This window comes from Taudactylus pleione, unplaced genomic scaffold (assembly GCF_031769625.1).
Source record: "Taudactylus pleione unplaced genomic scaffold, aTauple2 ptg001517l, whole genome shotgun sequence".
NCBI classification, from domain to species: Eukaryota; Metazoa; Chordata; class Amphibia; order Anura; family Myobatrachidae; genus Taudactylus; species Taudactylus pleione.
The window spans coordinates 459774-477232 of NW_028285915.1; the positions used below are offsets into that span (position 1 = coordinate 459774).

General features: G+C 45.5%; 1 protein-coding gene across 1 annotated transcript in view; it reads left to right on the forward strand.

Annotated features, from left to right (window-relative positions):
• Positions 1 to 5665: 5665 nt before the first annotated feature.
• LOC148442441 (nitric oxide synthase 3-like) overlaps positions 5666 to 17459 on the forward strand; it is a gene marked incomplete at its 3' end in the record, with an annotated part of 94640 nt that continues 82846 nt past the window's right edge. The window contains exon 1 of the mRNA XM_088463936.1: positions 5666 to 5803. Coding sequence (XP_088320062.1) covers positions 5679 to 5803 — 125 coding nt within the window. The remainder of the gene's footprint in view (positions 5804 to 17459) is intronic.

The following is a 17459-nucleotide window of genomic DNA, read 5'->3' on the forward strand; positions in this document are numbered from 1 at the left end:
TCTAATGGGGAGAGCAGAGTCCGGAGCCGGACCCAGTGATCAGCTGTGTGGTCTAAACAGATCACACACTGATCACTGCTACACACACCACACGCTGATCTCTGCTACACACACCACACGCTGATCACTGCTACACACACCACACGCTGATCACTGCTACACACACCACACGCTGATCACTGCTACACACACCACACGCTGATCACTGCTACACACACCACACGCTGATCTCTGCTACACACACCACACGCTGATCACTACTACACACACCACACGCTGATCACTGCTACACAGGCCACACGCTGATCACTGCTACACACACCACACGCTGATCACTGCTACACACACCGCACGCTGATCTCTGCTACACACACCGCACGCTGATCACTGCTACACACACCGCACGCTGATCACTGCTACACACACCACACGCTGATCACTGCTACACACACACCACACGCTGATCTCTGCTACACACACCACACGCTGATCACTACTACACACACCACACGCTGATCACTACTACACACACCACACGCTGATCTCTGCTACACACACCACACGCTGATCTCTGCTACACACACCACACGCTGATCACTGCTACACACACACCACACGCTGATCACTGCTACACACACCACACGCTGATCACTGCTACACACACACCACACGCTGATCACTGCTACACACACCACACGCTGATCACTGCTACACAGACCACACGCTGATCACTGCTACACAGACCACACGCTGATCACTGCTACACACACCACACGCTGATCACTGCTACACACACCACACGCTGATCACTGCTACACACACCACACGCTGATCACTGCTACACACACCACACGCTGATCACTGCTACACACACCACACGCTGATCACTGCTACACACACCACACGCTGATCACTGCTACACACACCACACGCTGATCACTGCTACACACACCACACGCTGATCACACACCACACGCTGATCACTGCTACACAGACCACACGCTGATCACTGCTACACAGACCACACGCTGATCACTGCTACACACACACCACACGCTGATCACTGCTACACACACCACACGCTGATCACTGCTACACACACCACGCTGATCACTGCTACACACACCACACGCTGATCACTGCTACACACACCACACGCTGATCTCTGATACACACACCGCACGCTGATCACTGCTACACACACCGCACGCTGATCACTGCTACACACACCGCACGCTGATCACTGCTACACACACCACACGCTGATCACTGCTACACACACCGCACGCTGATCCTAGCTACACACACCACACGCTGATCACTGCTACACACACCACACGCTGATCACTTACCTGAGTCCAGGGACCAGAGATCGGGGCTCTGGTGATGTGATATCTCCCCTCCGGTCAGCTGGTCTCCCAGCCTGCACTGGTGCCCGGTCATCATCTGACCGGGTCCCAGTGCAGGATGGGATGTCAGCTGACCAGAGCCACGGAGGACATCACCGGAACACCGATCACTGCAGGTAAGTGTAATTAAGGGAGGGGGGGGTCACGGGGGAGTGCGCTATCGCGGGGGTGGGGCTTAGCGACAATCTGTCGGCACTTGCATCGGCACTTGTTGTGTTAAAAGTGCCGTGATAAGTGTGCGTAGGGGATTCGCAGGGACAGAGTTTTATCGCAAGCTCTGTCCCTGCAAGGGATTTTTAGTAAATCCCTGTGATATTGCCTGAATTCAGTCGGTAATATCACACTACAATCTGCATTCAAAATGCGTATTCTAGTAAATAGAGCCCTGTAACTCCAAACTGTACTCTCTATAACCAACCCAAAATAACCGTACTCTCTGTTACACCAAACTGTACTTTTTCCATTATTTAAAAGTAACCGTACTCTCTGTAAATCCATGTTTTCTTATGTATAATAAATGGCAGCCGTATTAATAGAGTGGTGCCTCAGTATGCTGACTGAAGCCCCAGAGTCTCTCAAGCCTCAATCTGCAGGGGCCCCACTTGGACTGGCTGCAGGTGCCACCACGTGGCATGTACTGTTTCATGTGGTGTGCCCCAGAGGTGAGGGAGTGGATGCTGGACTGGGAGCACCCAGCTAGCAGACAAATGTGTCCATTCAGCCACAAGTGCAAAAGCATCTGATCAGCAGCGAACGTCAGAGGTGTCAGGAATAAGGGTCTTAGCCCACTGTACCTCTCATACTAAGACATTCATTCATTTCTGTCTCCAAGACATCCCAGGACGCCTCCCTGTGATTAACTGAATAGACCAATGGCTGCTGACCACCTGCTATTTAAACCAGTTCCTGTGAGCAACCCATGAGCAATGTATTTCATACCCAGGATAGTCTAGGCTCCAGGCTCACTCCTGTTTCCTGTGATCGTGTCTTCTGAGACTCTATTTACTACTTTGCGGATTTTACGATTTACAATCTGTGCTGAATGTCGTCACCTGCCGACATTGCAGCTTCCATCCTGATTACTGACATGCAACTTCCACTCCATTCAGCTCTTCGCCGCAGCAAAACAGGTAACGGAGCACAGGTGCAGATAGGAGACAGGTCTGTGTGCTGCTGGGAAGCTACGGATCTGACAGGTAACGGAGCACAGAGACAGATAGGAGACAGGTCTGTGTGCTGCGGGGAAGCTTCGGCTTGGACAGGTAACGGAGCACAGAGGCAGATAGGAGACAGGTCTGTGTGCTGCTGGGAAGCTACGGATCTGACAGGTAACGGAGCACAGAGGCAGATAGGAGACAGGTCTGTGTGCTGCGGGGAAGCTGCGAATCTGACAGGTAACAGAGCACAGGGGCAGATAGGAGACAGGTCTGTGTGCTGCGGGGAAGCTGCGGATCTGACAGGTAACGGAGCACAGGGGCAGATAGGAGACAGGTCTGTGTGCTGCGGGGAAGCTGCGGATCTGACAGGTAACGGAGCACAGAGACAGATAGGAGACAGGTCTGTGTGCTGCGGGGAAGCTGCGGCTCTGACAGGTAACGGAGCACAGAGACAGATAGGAGACAGGTCTGTGTGCTGCGGGGAAGCTTCGGCTCGGACAGGTAACGGAGCACAGAGGCAGATAGGAGACAGGTCTGTGTGCTGCGGGGAAGCTTCGGCTCGTACAGGTAACGGAGCACAGAGGCAGATAGGAGACAGGTCTGTGTGCTGCGGGGAAGCTGCGGCACTGACAGGTAACGGAGCACAGAGACAGATAGGAGACAGGTCTGTGTGCTGCGGGGAAGCTTCGGCTCTGACAGGTAACGGAGCACAGAGGCAGATAGGAGACAGGTCTGAGTGCTGCGGGGTCTATAGTGTGGACTAGTGGGATTTAGCTGACACTACCCAGGAAGTATTTCAGCAACGTGTCCACACCTACCCAAAATTGATGATCCCCGGTTGTAGGAACCTTGGGGAGAAATTGTTCCAGATGCCGGTGTAGGAGCTTGGTGGTGGCAGTGAAATGCCCACCCACTACACAGTGTAAGGAGTCAGTAATCGGTGTTCTGATGATTAAAGGGAATCCCTACGATTGGCAAAGTAAGTACACTCTTGTTACTCCATGATAAGCAATCGCACTCTCTTCAGTGTCAGTGGAACCATTTCTGTGATTGTCTATGCATTGTGTGGGTATTACAGAAATTACAGCCATACCTCTATGGCCATCAGTTCAGTAACTGACCTCAGTCCCCTTTGCTGGTCACATAGGATGACATGCAAGAATGGAAAGCTGCTGAAGTGGAGTTTAGCATTATAGGAATATGAATTCCCTATCCATCTGTAGTCTGGTCACAAGGTGTGACTTAACATAAACGTGGTTCAAAGACATCACCATATTTTATTTGTTTTTGATCTAAAATTTATATTTCTAGAACAGGTAGAAGTTTGCAAAAGCATAGAAGAATACATAACATCACTATGGGGAAGGGGGGAGCTGATTAAAGGTATGGGAACATTTGCATTGTGTCAGGCTTAAGGGGTCAAATCTGATTTAAACCTAAAATTAGCAGATTGTATTTCTATGTACATTTTTCCCTTTTTATTTTGAAATTGCAATACTTTTGTCTGTAATCTGTAACCTATTTTATTTATCATTTCTATGACTAAGCATTGTATTTTTGTAAATAAAGTGTTCCTTTATTAGTCTATTTTCCTATAAGCTCCAGAACCTAGTGTTTGGACAGGCTATTAGAGCACTAAGGTTACACTATGACTATTATGTATTGCTAGAAGCAGGAACTAACAATTGTACAGTAGGACAAACTAACTGAGTTGTAGTTTGTGTAACTGAGCCTAATTGTGAGAGTGTTAGGGGACCTGTGGACCCTTTGTGTATTTACCACAGGTGGTATGTTGGAATGTGGACAGAGTAATAGAATATTAATTGTGAGATTTATATTAGACGCTGCCCTCACTATATCAGGACGTGGGGATCAGTGCCACTATAGTTCTGATGTAAGTATAGTACCAGTCAGGGGTTAGTCACTGGTCTTGACCTAGTCATGGCCCAATCAGGGAAACCCACTGAGGTCCCTGACAGTTCTATAATATTAGAACCGATTACATTACCCCTATAACTCTAAGGGATAGATTCACTAAGGATAGGTTTGATAAAGCCGCCACAGATTATTGGCAAATTTGTCTGAAGGGTTTAAAATGGCAAATTGGAATAATAGCTGAACCAGGCTCATTTATCATTGAGGCTAAACCTCAGCGGCTTTGTCATATCAATCGTTAGTAAATCTACCCCTGACTCTCTACTCCACTTCTAACTGTACATCTTTAATGGTGGCATGTCCTGTCCGGTATTCGTATCTCATTGGGACAGGTTGAAAATAAAATAACAAAGCTATATGTCTAATGATTATTGCAGAGTGATAGCATCTGGCTAGTGCTACGTACTACTGCTGATATTTCATTACTGGTGCCAATAAGGAGAGAAAGGAACAACTGGCCGCATCCATTTGCTTTAATAAAAGCTGCAGCACAGTGTATCCGTGTCACTACTGGTCACATGCTGCAGTCCCACCTATGGGAAGTAGGCGATATAGGAATAACTTTTATCTTTTCAGAAATATTTTCTGAGTTTGGCAGATAAAAATCTCTGCAGTCTGACAAGTAGAGAAAGTTGTTACTTCACTTTGGGCCCCGTAACCTGTCCCTGAGACATTTCTCAAACGCAAGAAAAGATGCTATAATTTCCAGACTGCGTAACTTCAGAGGGAACATCTCGCAGGACCGCGGCGTCTCAATGTCACATGACGATGTCACACAGTCATTCCACCTCTACCATACTGCTGACAGTCAGGATACCAGGTCCTGTGACAATAATTACTAATATATCATGCTATAATCTTTTTTTCGCACGTCTCTAGCATATCATGAGTTAAGCGAGAGAACGGCGACATGTAACTTGTAACCTGTTGTAATCTCTTCTTGGTGACAAAACCCTGAAATTGCACAAGACTGATATGACACAGGTGCCCCCTCCTTCCCCTTACAGAACGGGCCCACAGGATGACAATCTGCTCGGGAAGGGCGCAGAGGGACAGGGGGCTCCCTCGTTTGGGAAGGGCTACTCCTTTAGCATTGTTATTTTGGGGAAAAAGGAAAAGTGACTTCCTGTCTCAGAATCTTGCTCTGCAGAGTTCAGGAGAGAGAGACCCGAGATAAATGGGTAACTCCGCCAGCCGGCTCAAGGACCTGCACGCCCCGTTCTCCTTAAGCTTCTGCCGCAAGGAGGGGGATTTGGGTGAAGAGGAGGAGGAGGTGGCTCTGACAGAGAAGGTGATCCCCAGGTGAGTCCACCTGCTCCCACTATCTGTGCCTGTACCGGTATATCACACCTCCCAACATGACCCATTCCGGGAGGAACACAATGCTCTGCTCCTGGACTTTACTCTAATGTATCATTGCTGTCACCTGTGGGGAAACTCCTTCTTATCAATTACCTAGTTCAGCACAGGTGACTGCAATCATACATTAGGGAGAAAGGTCAGGAACAGGGCATATCGTCCCTCCTGGAATGGGTTATGTTGGGAGGTACGGTATATACTTGTGGAACCTTAGTGTTGTGCGAGTTGGATTACAGCATTGGGATACAGATAGAGTGTATATATATATATATATATAAAAATAGGTTTGGAGATTTGCAGTCGGCCAGGCAGAGAGTCCGTGTAATACATATGTGGGTTAAAAGAAGGAGAAAAAAGACGTCTCCTGTTTGGGGCACTCATGATTTGCAGTAATTCTAAAATTAAAATATAAGTTTTATTCATATTATTAAAAAAAATTGGACATACAACATACTGTAAATAAAGAAAAGTATTTGGTTTATTTATGTGTTGTATGTACACCTATTTTTTAATAACATAAATAAAACTTATATTTTAATTCTATAATTATTATAATCTAGAGCGCCCCAAACAGGAGACGTTTTTGTTTTTCCTTCTTTTGTTACTGTTTTATAGCTGACTCTGGGGAGCACCAGCACATACAATTCCCCATTAGTGGCTACAATGTCATATAGTTGGTATTTTTCAATTATCTGCATGTTTTTTCCTATTTGCTAAGACTATTGAATATCCTGTATGAATCTCCCCCCGGTTGTATACTTTGTAATTCATTTGTGGGTGACTCGGTAGCTGGCACTATAAATATAGGGTGGCACAGCAGTTAGCATAAGAGATAATAAATATATAAATATATATATATATATATATATAATATAGGGTTGCACAGTGACTAGCATTGCTGCCTCACAGTTCTGGGGTCATGGATTAGAAATCAGAGCTATATCTGTGTGGAGTTTATATGTTGTACCCATGCTTGGTGGGTGCCTGTGTTGTAGGGAATATGTAGGTACCACGACATAGTGATATGTTAGATAGGTAGGTTATAGACCTATATCTTACACTAACTCACCTGTGGGCAGGAAGCTAAGTCACTGAGTACAGTGTGTGTAGTAATATGCCGCTGGCTGGTACTATGTAACAATGTATTTCCTATTTCCTCATTGCATAAATGTCCCTGACAGAGCCGCTTCATCATTTCTCACCAATGTTTAGCCCTTGATTAACACTTGAAGTCACATAGTGAGGAGAATCCAGGGACTGGCAGGACGACAGAGAAAATGGGGTTACAGGTCATTTATTCCAACCAGACACAGGAGATATCACCAACCGTGCACCAGCCTGTGCTCAGTACAACCTGTCATTGCAGTACAGGGAATATCAGGGCTCGCCCAGCACACAATGAGGGCACTCTGCCAGGGCGGACTCTGCCGTACACTCCTATTGTCTCTGTATTTGTACAAAAACTACATTAATCCAGTCATGTCTCACAAAATGTTCATATTTTCTTGTAAGCATTTGTGTATTACTTTGTACAGTGAACTATGTATTATATTGTATTATGTATTACACTGTATAGTGCATTATGTATTACGCTGTATAGTGCATTATGTATTACGCTGTATAGTGCATTATATATTAGGCTGTAAAGTGCACTATGTATTACACAGTATAGTGCACTATGTATTACACTGTAAAGTGCATTATGTATTATGCTGTATAGTGCATTATGTATTATGCTGTATAGTGCATTATGTATTACGCTGTATAGTGCATTATATATTACTCTGTATAGTGCATTATTTATTACGCTGTATAGTGCATTATATATTAGGCTGTATAGTGCACTATGTATTACACTGTATAGTGCATTATATATTAGGCTGTATAGTGCACTATGTATTACACTGTATAGTGCACTATGTATTACGCTGTATAGTGTATTATGCTGTATAGTGCATTATGTATTACGCTGTATAGTGCATTATATATTAGGCTGTAAAGTGCACTATGTATTACACTGTATAGTGCATTATATATTACGCTGTATAGTGCATTATTTATTACGCTGTATAGTGCATTATATATTAGGCTATAAAGTGCACTATGTATTACACTGTATAGTGCACTATGTATTACACTGTATAGTGCATTATTTATTACACTGTATAGTGCATTATATATTACACTGTATAGTGCATTATGTATTACACTGTATAGTGTATTATGTATTACACTGTATAGTGCATTATGTATTACACTGTATAGTACATTATGTATTACGCTGTATAGTGCATTATATATTCGGCTGTATAGTGCATTATATATTACACTGTATAGTGCATTATGTATTACACTGTATAGTGCATTATATGTACTATTGTATAGTGCACAATATATTATATTGTATATGTCGCAAAACTGGGACGTAAGGCGCATATCCACTACACGACTAATTAACGATAATGACATCGCAATCGTTCAATCTGTCATCCTGTGCAGTGGACATTGCGCCCACACTGAATGATATGTCGCTCAGTGCAGACAGCCTCCCTCATCCCCGAACCTGCACAACCTGTTATCGGCAGGTTCGCCGGCATGTTCAGGCGATGACGGATGCCGACAATGACCAGCGGGAGCGCGCATCGCTGGTCGTTGCCGGCATATTCACTGCACGGTAGGATTGAACGATGTCGTTATCGTTCAATTATTAATTTATATTGTGTATTGGATATGCGCCTTTAGACAAGCTTACCCTGTACGGCGATGCTTTATTAAGGTGGGTTCCAGAGTGCTGTCATTCCACTCCCTGAGGGTCATGGGCGCGGCCATGTTGACTCTGGTCAGGTGAGCACCAGTATCCAGTCTCTACTTGTCTCCTGTGCTCACATGACTGCCTCCTCCTATCCTTGACAAGAGCACCCTATTTAAGCCTGCACCTGCCACTAGCACATTGTCAGAGGAATGTGGGTCTATGGTCCTCTGCGTGTGGGTTTACCCCTGTGCAGGGGCCTTTTAAGAGTCTGCCCCTGTGCAGACTCAATACGGGCCCCCTTCTCTCTCTCATGGTGCCAGAATCTCCTGTGCATGCGTGGGACTCCGGGAAAATGGCGCCTGCAGGAAAATGGCGCCTGCCATTTTCCCGGGGGCATAAGTACTGCACATGCAGAGCAGCACGCTGGTGATTGCGGATGGGTAAGTATAAAATGATATGGGTGTATGGTGTGGGCCCCCCTGGACCCAGGGGCCCGTGTGCACTGCACACCCTGCACCCATTATATATACGCCCCTGCCCCCCATGATCTCACTATTGACTACTACCTCCAGTCCACTGCCTGAACCTGTGCTGCTGCCTGCTGGATACCTACAGGCCTCTGCCTCTGAGTCTGCTTCATCCACTGTGCAGCATTTGCTGTGTCCAGCTTCCAGCCTTACAAGTCTATGGTTCCACTCCGGCTTAGCTGCTGTTACTTCCGGTCCCATTCTGGTTCTAGCCTGCAGTTTCAATCTAAGAAATCTAATGCTGATTCTGATCCCATTCTAGTTCTAGTCTACGGTTCCACTCCGGCTAAGCTACTGTTGTCACTGGTCCCTGGCCGGTTAAAGTCTATGGTTCCACTCCGGCTAAGCTACTGTTGTCACCGGTCCCAGTCCAGCTCAAGTCTTCAGTTCCACCCCAGTTCCATTGTTTCCCCATAGTTCCAGTACAGTTTAAGTCTCCAGTTCCACTCTGGTTCTACGTCTACAACTTCCGGCTCAAGTACGGTCCAAGCCTACAAGTTATCTTTGATTCCCGTTTGCATAGTGGTCTGAAGTCTCCTCTTATGTTTATAATATTATACTGATTCTGCTTATATAGAGTTTCCTAGTGCTTCAAGTGCCAAGTCTTCAGTCTTCAGTGATCCTGACTACTAGCAAGTCCCCTGAGTACAACTCTCCTGCTCATTGTGGGTTCAGGTGGACTTCACTGTCACTGTACTCCAGATGACTATTCTGTTCTTCAATTGCATTGTTTATTCTCAGCATCACAGATCCAGACCTCTTTGTAGACTCTCTACTCACTATACCTTGAGGGTCCTCTTTTAGAATGTTGTGGTTCATTCTGAGTCTCTGCTTCAGTGTTCACTCTGGTTGCTGGGGTCTGGGTGCTGTCCTAGATTCCTTGTTGAGGGTTTAGGCTTCTTATCCCTACATTTAGGGTAAAGAGTTGAGTTACACTCAACGAGTGCCAGGCAGTCTAGGAGCCTTGCAAGTGTCACCTACCTCTCTGTTAGCACTAGAGATGTGCGCCGACTCCCGTGTTTTGGTTTTGGCTCTGGATCTCCCCTGGTTTTGGATCTGGATTGTTTGTGCCAAAACCTCACCTCCGTGTTTTGGATTTGGATCTGGATTTTTTTCTTTAGGAGCTGAATATCCTGGAATGAGCGTGAATAGTTCCGGTTACCAGCCCTGGACACCTGCACAGATCCAGTTAGCAGCAGTCACAGGTCCCACAGTTTGCTGATGGGTTCATCAGAGGATTGTGGGAAATCTCTCCTGGCTCCATGTTATATACTATTCTGAGAGTACAATACATAGCCGTAGCTGGGCTCTGCTCTTTTATTTTCTCTTATTTAACCCATCATACTGTATAAACTTGGTCGCCCGTTAATTTACATTTAAAATACAAAGATCTCTTTGTTAAAAAAAATATATAAACATTAATAAAATAATTAAATAACTTAATTACCACCAGATTAGCTGCACCAGGCTCCAAAACATATAATTAGAAAAGTAAAAAAAAGAAAACCACTTATGAACTTATTTATATCTAAGTAAATAGTTAATATCGAACAGACTATCAGTGGCCGACACATATTGCACAATATCTCCATAAAATAGAAGGGCAAAAATGTGAATTATACCCCTAGAGGGGACTAGACCACAGGGGGTAATTATATACCAGGATAGAGGCCAATCACTCTTAGAAAAGCTCACATGGACCTGCACCGGGGATATGTATTAAGGAGGGAAAGAAGGAAGGAATCTATCAATAATTATCATCTCCATACACTCCGGACAGAGGGTTCTTCATTTATGTATCCAGGGATATTATCTGAGACATAGGGGGTCATTCATACCCGTTCGCCAGCACCAATGTGCTCGCAACCGGGCCGATGGGTAGCCCTGCGCACGCCCAGCGGCCACACTGCGCGTGCGCAAGCCCCGGAGCGAGAGACACTGTCTCTCTCTGGAGCTCGCTACAAAAGGGGCGGCTGTCGATGTTGATCGACAGCTCACCCCCTTTTGTAGGCGGGCCAGGGGGGTGGTTTCGAAAAAACTGAGGCGTTCCTTAAGAAACGCCTACCATATAGTCGGTGGCCGCACTGACATCAGCAGTGATGTCAGTGGGGAGCTTCCTGCTCGATCAGAGCAGGAAGCTCCCTGGGGCTTGCAAGTGCCCAGACCCAGCCTTAGGGTCTGGTCGCAAGCCCCGATGGTCTTGACCATCGCGACCATCACCCTGGTCGCTAGCTAAGCTGTGGGTTGTAACCCACAGCTTAGCTTGCGACCAGGAGGCTGCACAAAAAAAAAAAGAAGCACCCGCCCTCATTCAGAGAGAGCGATCGCTTCTTGCGACCGCCTGTGAATGAGGTCCAAAGTCTCCTGTATCTGCTAATCTACTACCCCCTGCTAGGAGACACAATATATTCAATACCAACCAGTATTAGGCCGGATGGATCCCTATTATGTTCCACTAGAAAATGCCTAGAAAGACTGTGTAAGGTGAAACCTGTCAGTAAATTTACCCCATGTAGTCTATACATTGGAGTGTAAATTTCATCTTTTAGTATACAGAAGAAATATTCTAAGATGGGAGTTCTATTTAAGAAGTGATATTGCCCATAGCAACCAACCAGATTCTACTTCTCATTTATCTAGCACCTTCTAGAAGATAATAGCTGGAAACTGATTGGTTGCTATGGGTAACATCCCTTCTTAATAGAACTCCCTGTCACGACCAGGGTTTCCTGGCATGGTGGTCAGCAGGTGTTACCTGTGCGGTTGTTGTGGCGGGGGGCGTCTGGCGGTGGTGCTGGTGCCTGGCGGGGAGCATTGGCTGTGTGCCATCCTGTATGGGCATATTGTCACTCTGTGCTGGGTTGGCCTGGTGGTGGTTCTGTTCCGCTCCGGCATGGGCGCCGCCATCTTGCTTTCGGCCATGTGACCTACTTCCCCAATCCTGGTGTGTCACATGCTCACTCTCTGACCACTCACGGCTGGGCGCTGGGTATAAAAGGGAGTGCAGAGCTTCCATTCATTGCCAGTGCAACGTGGTTCTCAGCGCAAGCTGAGAGAGAGTTCCTGAGCTTGTCCGCCTGCCTGTTGGATCTCTGCCTAAGCCTGCTTACCTGACCTGCTCCTTACCCTGCTGGACTTCCACTGCCTCCTCCTATTACCTCTCCCATTGCCTGAGTACCTGTGTCAGCTGTTACCCTGCACCCTGCCTCCACTTGCATTTCCTCTGGACATTATTTCTTCAGCCACAATTCATTTCAGCCTCACAAAACCTGGAATACTGGACTGCCTTCTGTTATCACAAACTGCACTTTTTCCCATTGCCTCACTACAGTTCCCTAGTGCTATACCCGGACTTTTTGTTTTGCCACATTCATGTCTGTTAAGCCACTCATTATAAACTCCACGTTTATTTTTAAATCTGCTTCAGTGTCTGCTCCTATTACCACCATGGGCCCACAACAAAACCAGAACCTCACGATCCCATCATTTACCCCCATAAGTAGTATCGGGGCCATAGAGATCCGGCCCGGGGGAGAGGTGACTACTGCTCAGGGAGAGTGGGCAGTCTCCAGTGTGTGCTGGGCTGGGGGATGGTGGGGGCGACGTTGGACCCAGGTCACACCAACAAGTCCAGGCCCAGGTAATTAGTGCCCACTCCCCCCCATCTCAACACCTGTGGGTAGTATTATAGTTTATTAAGGAATGAATACAGGACCTCTGTGCTGTTACATTGGATTGTCCATTCTTGGTTCTGTTCAACTATTATACACTTTGCAAACCTCAGATTGTGATGTGAGCTAAAAATCTTCTTCTTAGTTTTGTCTGGTTTTCATTAAACTGCCACTGGTTTATCTGTGAGAGAATTGTGTAATTTATCCGATAAAAGAATCAGAAAATTATATTTTGTAATGGTGTTTATTTTAGATCCTGAGTTGTTATATTTAGAAATAAACTTTGAATCTTGGTTCCTGAATACATGTTCATCTTTGGGTCCAGATGTAATATTACAGATATCTGATTCTCTTAATCCACAGGTTTTCTCCTATAATAAGTCTTCCTGTTTTTAATGATCTTGAGTGTGATAAGACCACCTCCAATAGTGATTCTGGTGCTTTCTTTCTTTGATTGCATCTAGTAATTCACCAGCTTACGTCTCAAATGTCAGTCTCTATGGAGCCATTTCACCTAATTCGCCATAATTGGCCCAAGGTTGATAGTGGCAACTTTCATAATGGAGATAGTTGATACCATCATTCCCAACTATTATCTGTTTATCCAAAAAGGTTGTATTTGACCTGTTGGCACAACTGGTGAATTCTAAATTAAAATCATTAGTGTTCAATGAAGTGACAAAACATGAAATAGAGTTCTCATCACCATCCCAAATAAAAAAAGGCTATCTCTGAAATGGCCACAGAAGACTATCGCCATGCCGAGCTCGCCATCCCACACTTTTCCAAAGCTCCCTTGTAGAGGTTAGCCAAACTTGGTGCATATTTAGTCCCCATGGCCGTCCCAAGGATCTGAAGAAAAACATGCTATTCAAAATAAAATCGTTGTGTGATAGGATAAATAAAATAGAATAAGAAATTCCTGCTGCCTCTGAGGTGTTCCCATCTCTCTATAGTACATTCCCAATCACTTCCAACCCTCTAGCATGAGGAATGTTGGAATATAAAGTTTTTATGTCACATGTTACAGAGTAGTAAGAATCTCTATATTTGATCACCAATACACTCCAAAAAAATGTGTTGTGTCTTTGTTATTGGACCTTGGAGAGGCAGCGTGCGGGTGCAAATAGAACCTACAAAATGTGAAAGATTACCAGTGAGGGAACCAACACCTGAAATAACAGCATGGCCTGGGGGAGAGTCTGGTGTCTTGTGAATTTTGGGGAGGTGATGGTAAGCAGATAAGATAGGATATTTAGGAAGTAAATAATGAAATTCCTCTTTAGTAATAATACTATTCTCTAGAGCCTCAATTAGTAAAATTGTTGAAACTGTGCCATTGGATTACTTTTAGGCGTAATATCTCTGTGTTGGTGATCAGCTTCTCTTCCATAATCCGCTGTATCCTGGATAGCGATGCCCCCTACTTTATACACTGGCTTAGTGGTTAAGAAGGAGTCAGTTTATAGTTCCTTCGAGTCTTTTCTCTCATATGTAGATGGTCAAATTGTATATTTATCCCTTTTCTATTCTTTAATACACAATTTATCAAAATCAGACAGTGTTAACCTATAGAATGTATCTATGTGTGAACTCTTAAATTGCACTGGAAAAGAGTGAGAGGCTCTTCTAAACTTCTTTCTCTCAAGACCCAAATTTTTTATCTATGTATAATTCATTCACAAATTGAATGCTCACAGAATCGTTGTCACCCATCACAATAAGGAAAGCTTCCAGGTTCCATTTTTAATTAGATTTAGCAGAAAAATATCTATTTGGGCAGCGGGTCCTTGTGAGTCTAATTCAGCAAATAAATGTAAAAAATGTGGACTTTTAGATGGGCAAAATTTAGGACCCTTGTGTAAAAGTGCTATCTGGTGCAATGTCATAAATACCTCTCTCAGGGGTAACCGCAAATATTTACTATCATCCCCATGTATGAAGGAGGGCCTGCAGCAGATATCTCTGATACCTGCTGTGATCCCTACATTCCCGCAGACAGCCGCATCCCCCCGTAGGTCTCTATGGGGGATGCGATGCTGCCAGATTTTACCAACATCCGGAATGTGATGCATTCCCGACACTGGCCCCTGCAGCTAACGCCATCTGAAGATGACGTTAGCCTATTGTAGCAATTGGACTACACATTGCAAAACTTACCGGGAGAGGGTTTCCCTAGGATCCCTCCCCTGGCAATGGCGATCGCGCATGTGAAGTCATCGGGGTTGCGCACGTTCAGCTCTCTGGGCACATGGTAGGGATGGGCTTCTTTCAGAGCCCCTGTGTCTGCATATGTCTGATGATTCATCACGGCGCTATGATCACATTTTGCGAAGCGATCATGGGCGGTAATGTCATTCTCTGATCACTTTGCGAGTGTGATCATTAATAAATGGGCCCCTCGGGGTGTCATTTGTCAATGAGTTTTATCTTTCATCATGAGTGATATAACTTGTGTATAATAATGATGCGCCAGCCAATCAAATCCTGTCATCTGTTTGAAAAATGACAGTAGGCAGCTGATTGGCTGGAGCATCATTTATCATACGCAATGTATTTTATCACTCGTTGTGAATGATAAAACTCGTTGATAAATGAGACCCTCCTTAATTACCGTCTTAGATCTTTCCTTTTCTGCCACTGTCCGCGACCCTCCTCTCTCCCCCTAAGCCTGGATCTCTTACTCATTTTTGGGTTCTTTGTTGTAATGGTTGATACTTGTTGTTTACGGGTAGATATTTGTATTTCATCCCCCTTTCCTCCTCCAAAAAAGACTGATCCTCAGAACCCACGTTATTATGTATAGGGTCATGTAGCTTTTGTTTAGCTCTTACAGCCAATTGTCCAGATTTACTGTGAGAGTAATGAAAGATTTGGGCTGATTGATCTCTTACGGGTCGTTTCTGGGGTGGTGATCTGTGGGGAAACTTGTATGTCAGAGGCACAATGAATGGTAAGTCCCACATGAAAATGATAACGTACAGTATTAGTACCCATCGTACAGAGGTCACCTCGCTGTGGAACAAGGGCCTCCCCTGTGTGATCAAAATGTGCACTAAGAACATCAAGCATGTTCTAGATATCATCTTATACAATAAATAAAATAATAATATAGTTTATTAGTTGTGTGTTATTGATAATACTAATAAATAATTATTTTTATTAATAATATAGTTTTTATTATTTTATTAGTATTAATAATAATATTTATTATTATCAATAATAATAATACAATTAATGTAACAATAAAATCTATTATATTGTCTTTAGTTGGGTACACACTGCACAATTTGTTGTGCAATTGTGGTACCTGCAACCACTCTGGATGACCATTATGTAGTCTGTATACACAGTTCATCATTGATGTGGTCTGATCGTCCCATCTCATGTGTTGCATGTCAGGTGGGACGATGCAACGTACAATACAGTTTGGTTACATAAGCCATTGGCCCTGGGTATAGAGCGAGGCTGTGTGGTAGAGGCCCTGGGTATAGAGGGAGGCTAGCTGACAGGGTCCCCGGGTATAGAGCGAGGCTGTGTAGCAGGGTCCCCGGGTATAGAGTGAGGCTGTGTGGTAGAGGCCCCGGGGATAGAGTGAGGCTGTGTGGCAGGGTCCCCGGGTATAGAGCGAGGCTGGCTGGCAGGGTCCCCGGGTATAGAGCGAGGCTGGCTGGCAGGGTCCCCGGGTATAGAGCGAGGCTGTGTGGCAGGGTCCCCAGGTATAGAGCGAGGCTGTGTGGCAGGGCCCCGGGGTATAGAGCGAGGCTGTGTGGTAGGGTCCCCGGGTATAGAGCGAGGCTGGCTGGCAGGGCCCCCGGGTATAGACCGAGGCTGTGTGGTAGGGACCCGTGTATAGAGCGAGGCTGTGTGGCAGGCTCCCCGGGGTTAGAGCGAGGCTGTGTGGCAGACTGGCAGGGTCCCCGGGTATAGAGCCCCTGTGTGGCAGGGTCCCCGGGTATAGAGCGAGCCTCTGTGGCAGGGTTCCCGGGTATAGAGCGAGGCTGTGTGGCAGGGTCCCCGGGTATAGAGCGAGGGTGTGTGGCAGGGTCCCCGGGTATAGAGCGAGGCTGTGTGGCAGACTGGCAGGGTCCCCGGGTATAGAGCCCCTGTGTGGCAGGGTCCCCGGGTATAGAGCGAGGCTGGCTGGCTGAGATGTACATGTTTGTGCTGTGAATGTAAACATGTAACTGGTGATCACACTAGTACTAGATATAGCTCAGGACACAGCCTCCTAATGTCCCCAGATCAGATGTCCAGCTTTACATAACTTATTAATGGAAAAGGTCAGGAGACATTGTGACAGGACATGGGACTGCTGCAACCAGACAGAGGGACACAGGAGGCAGAAACCTTTCTATACATACTAAGGGTTAGGGGTGTGCCCTGGAGAGTAATGAATCGTGAGTATTTGCGATTGAGTGTGTGTTGGTGAAAAGTATTAACGATTATTAAGTAACGACGGTGATAATTGACTGAACTGTATTACTACATAATGGGTTATTTGAACTAGGGGTTCAGTATGCCATAAATTAAGGCTATTACTACAGTAGGGATTCTGTGCATTGTGTGCTAGTGATAGTATTAGTGAGTCATTGCACTGTGTGCTAGTGATAGTATTAGTGAGTCATTGCAGTGTGTGCTAGTGATAG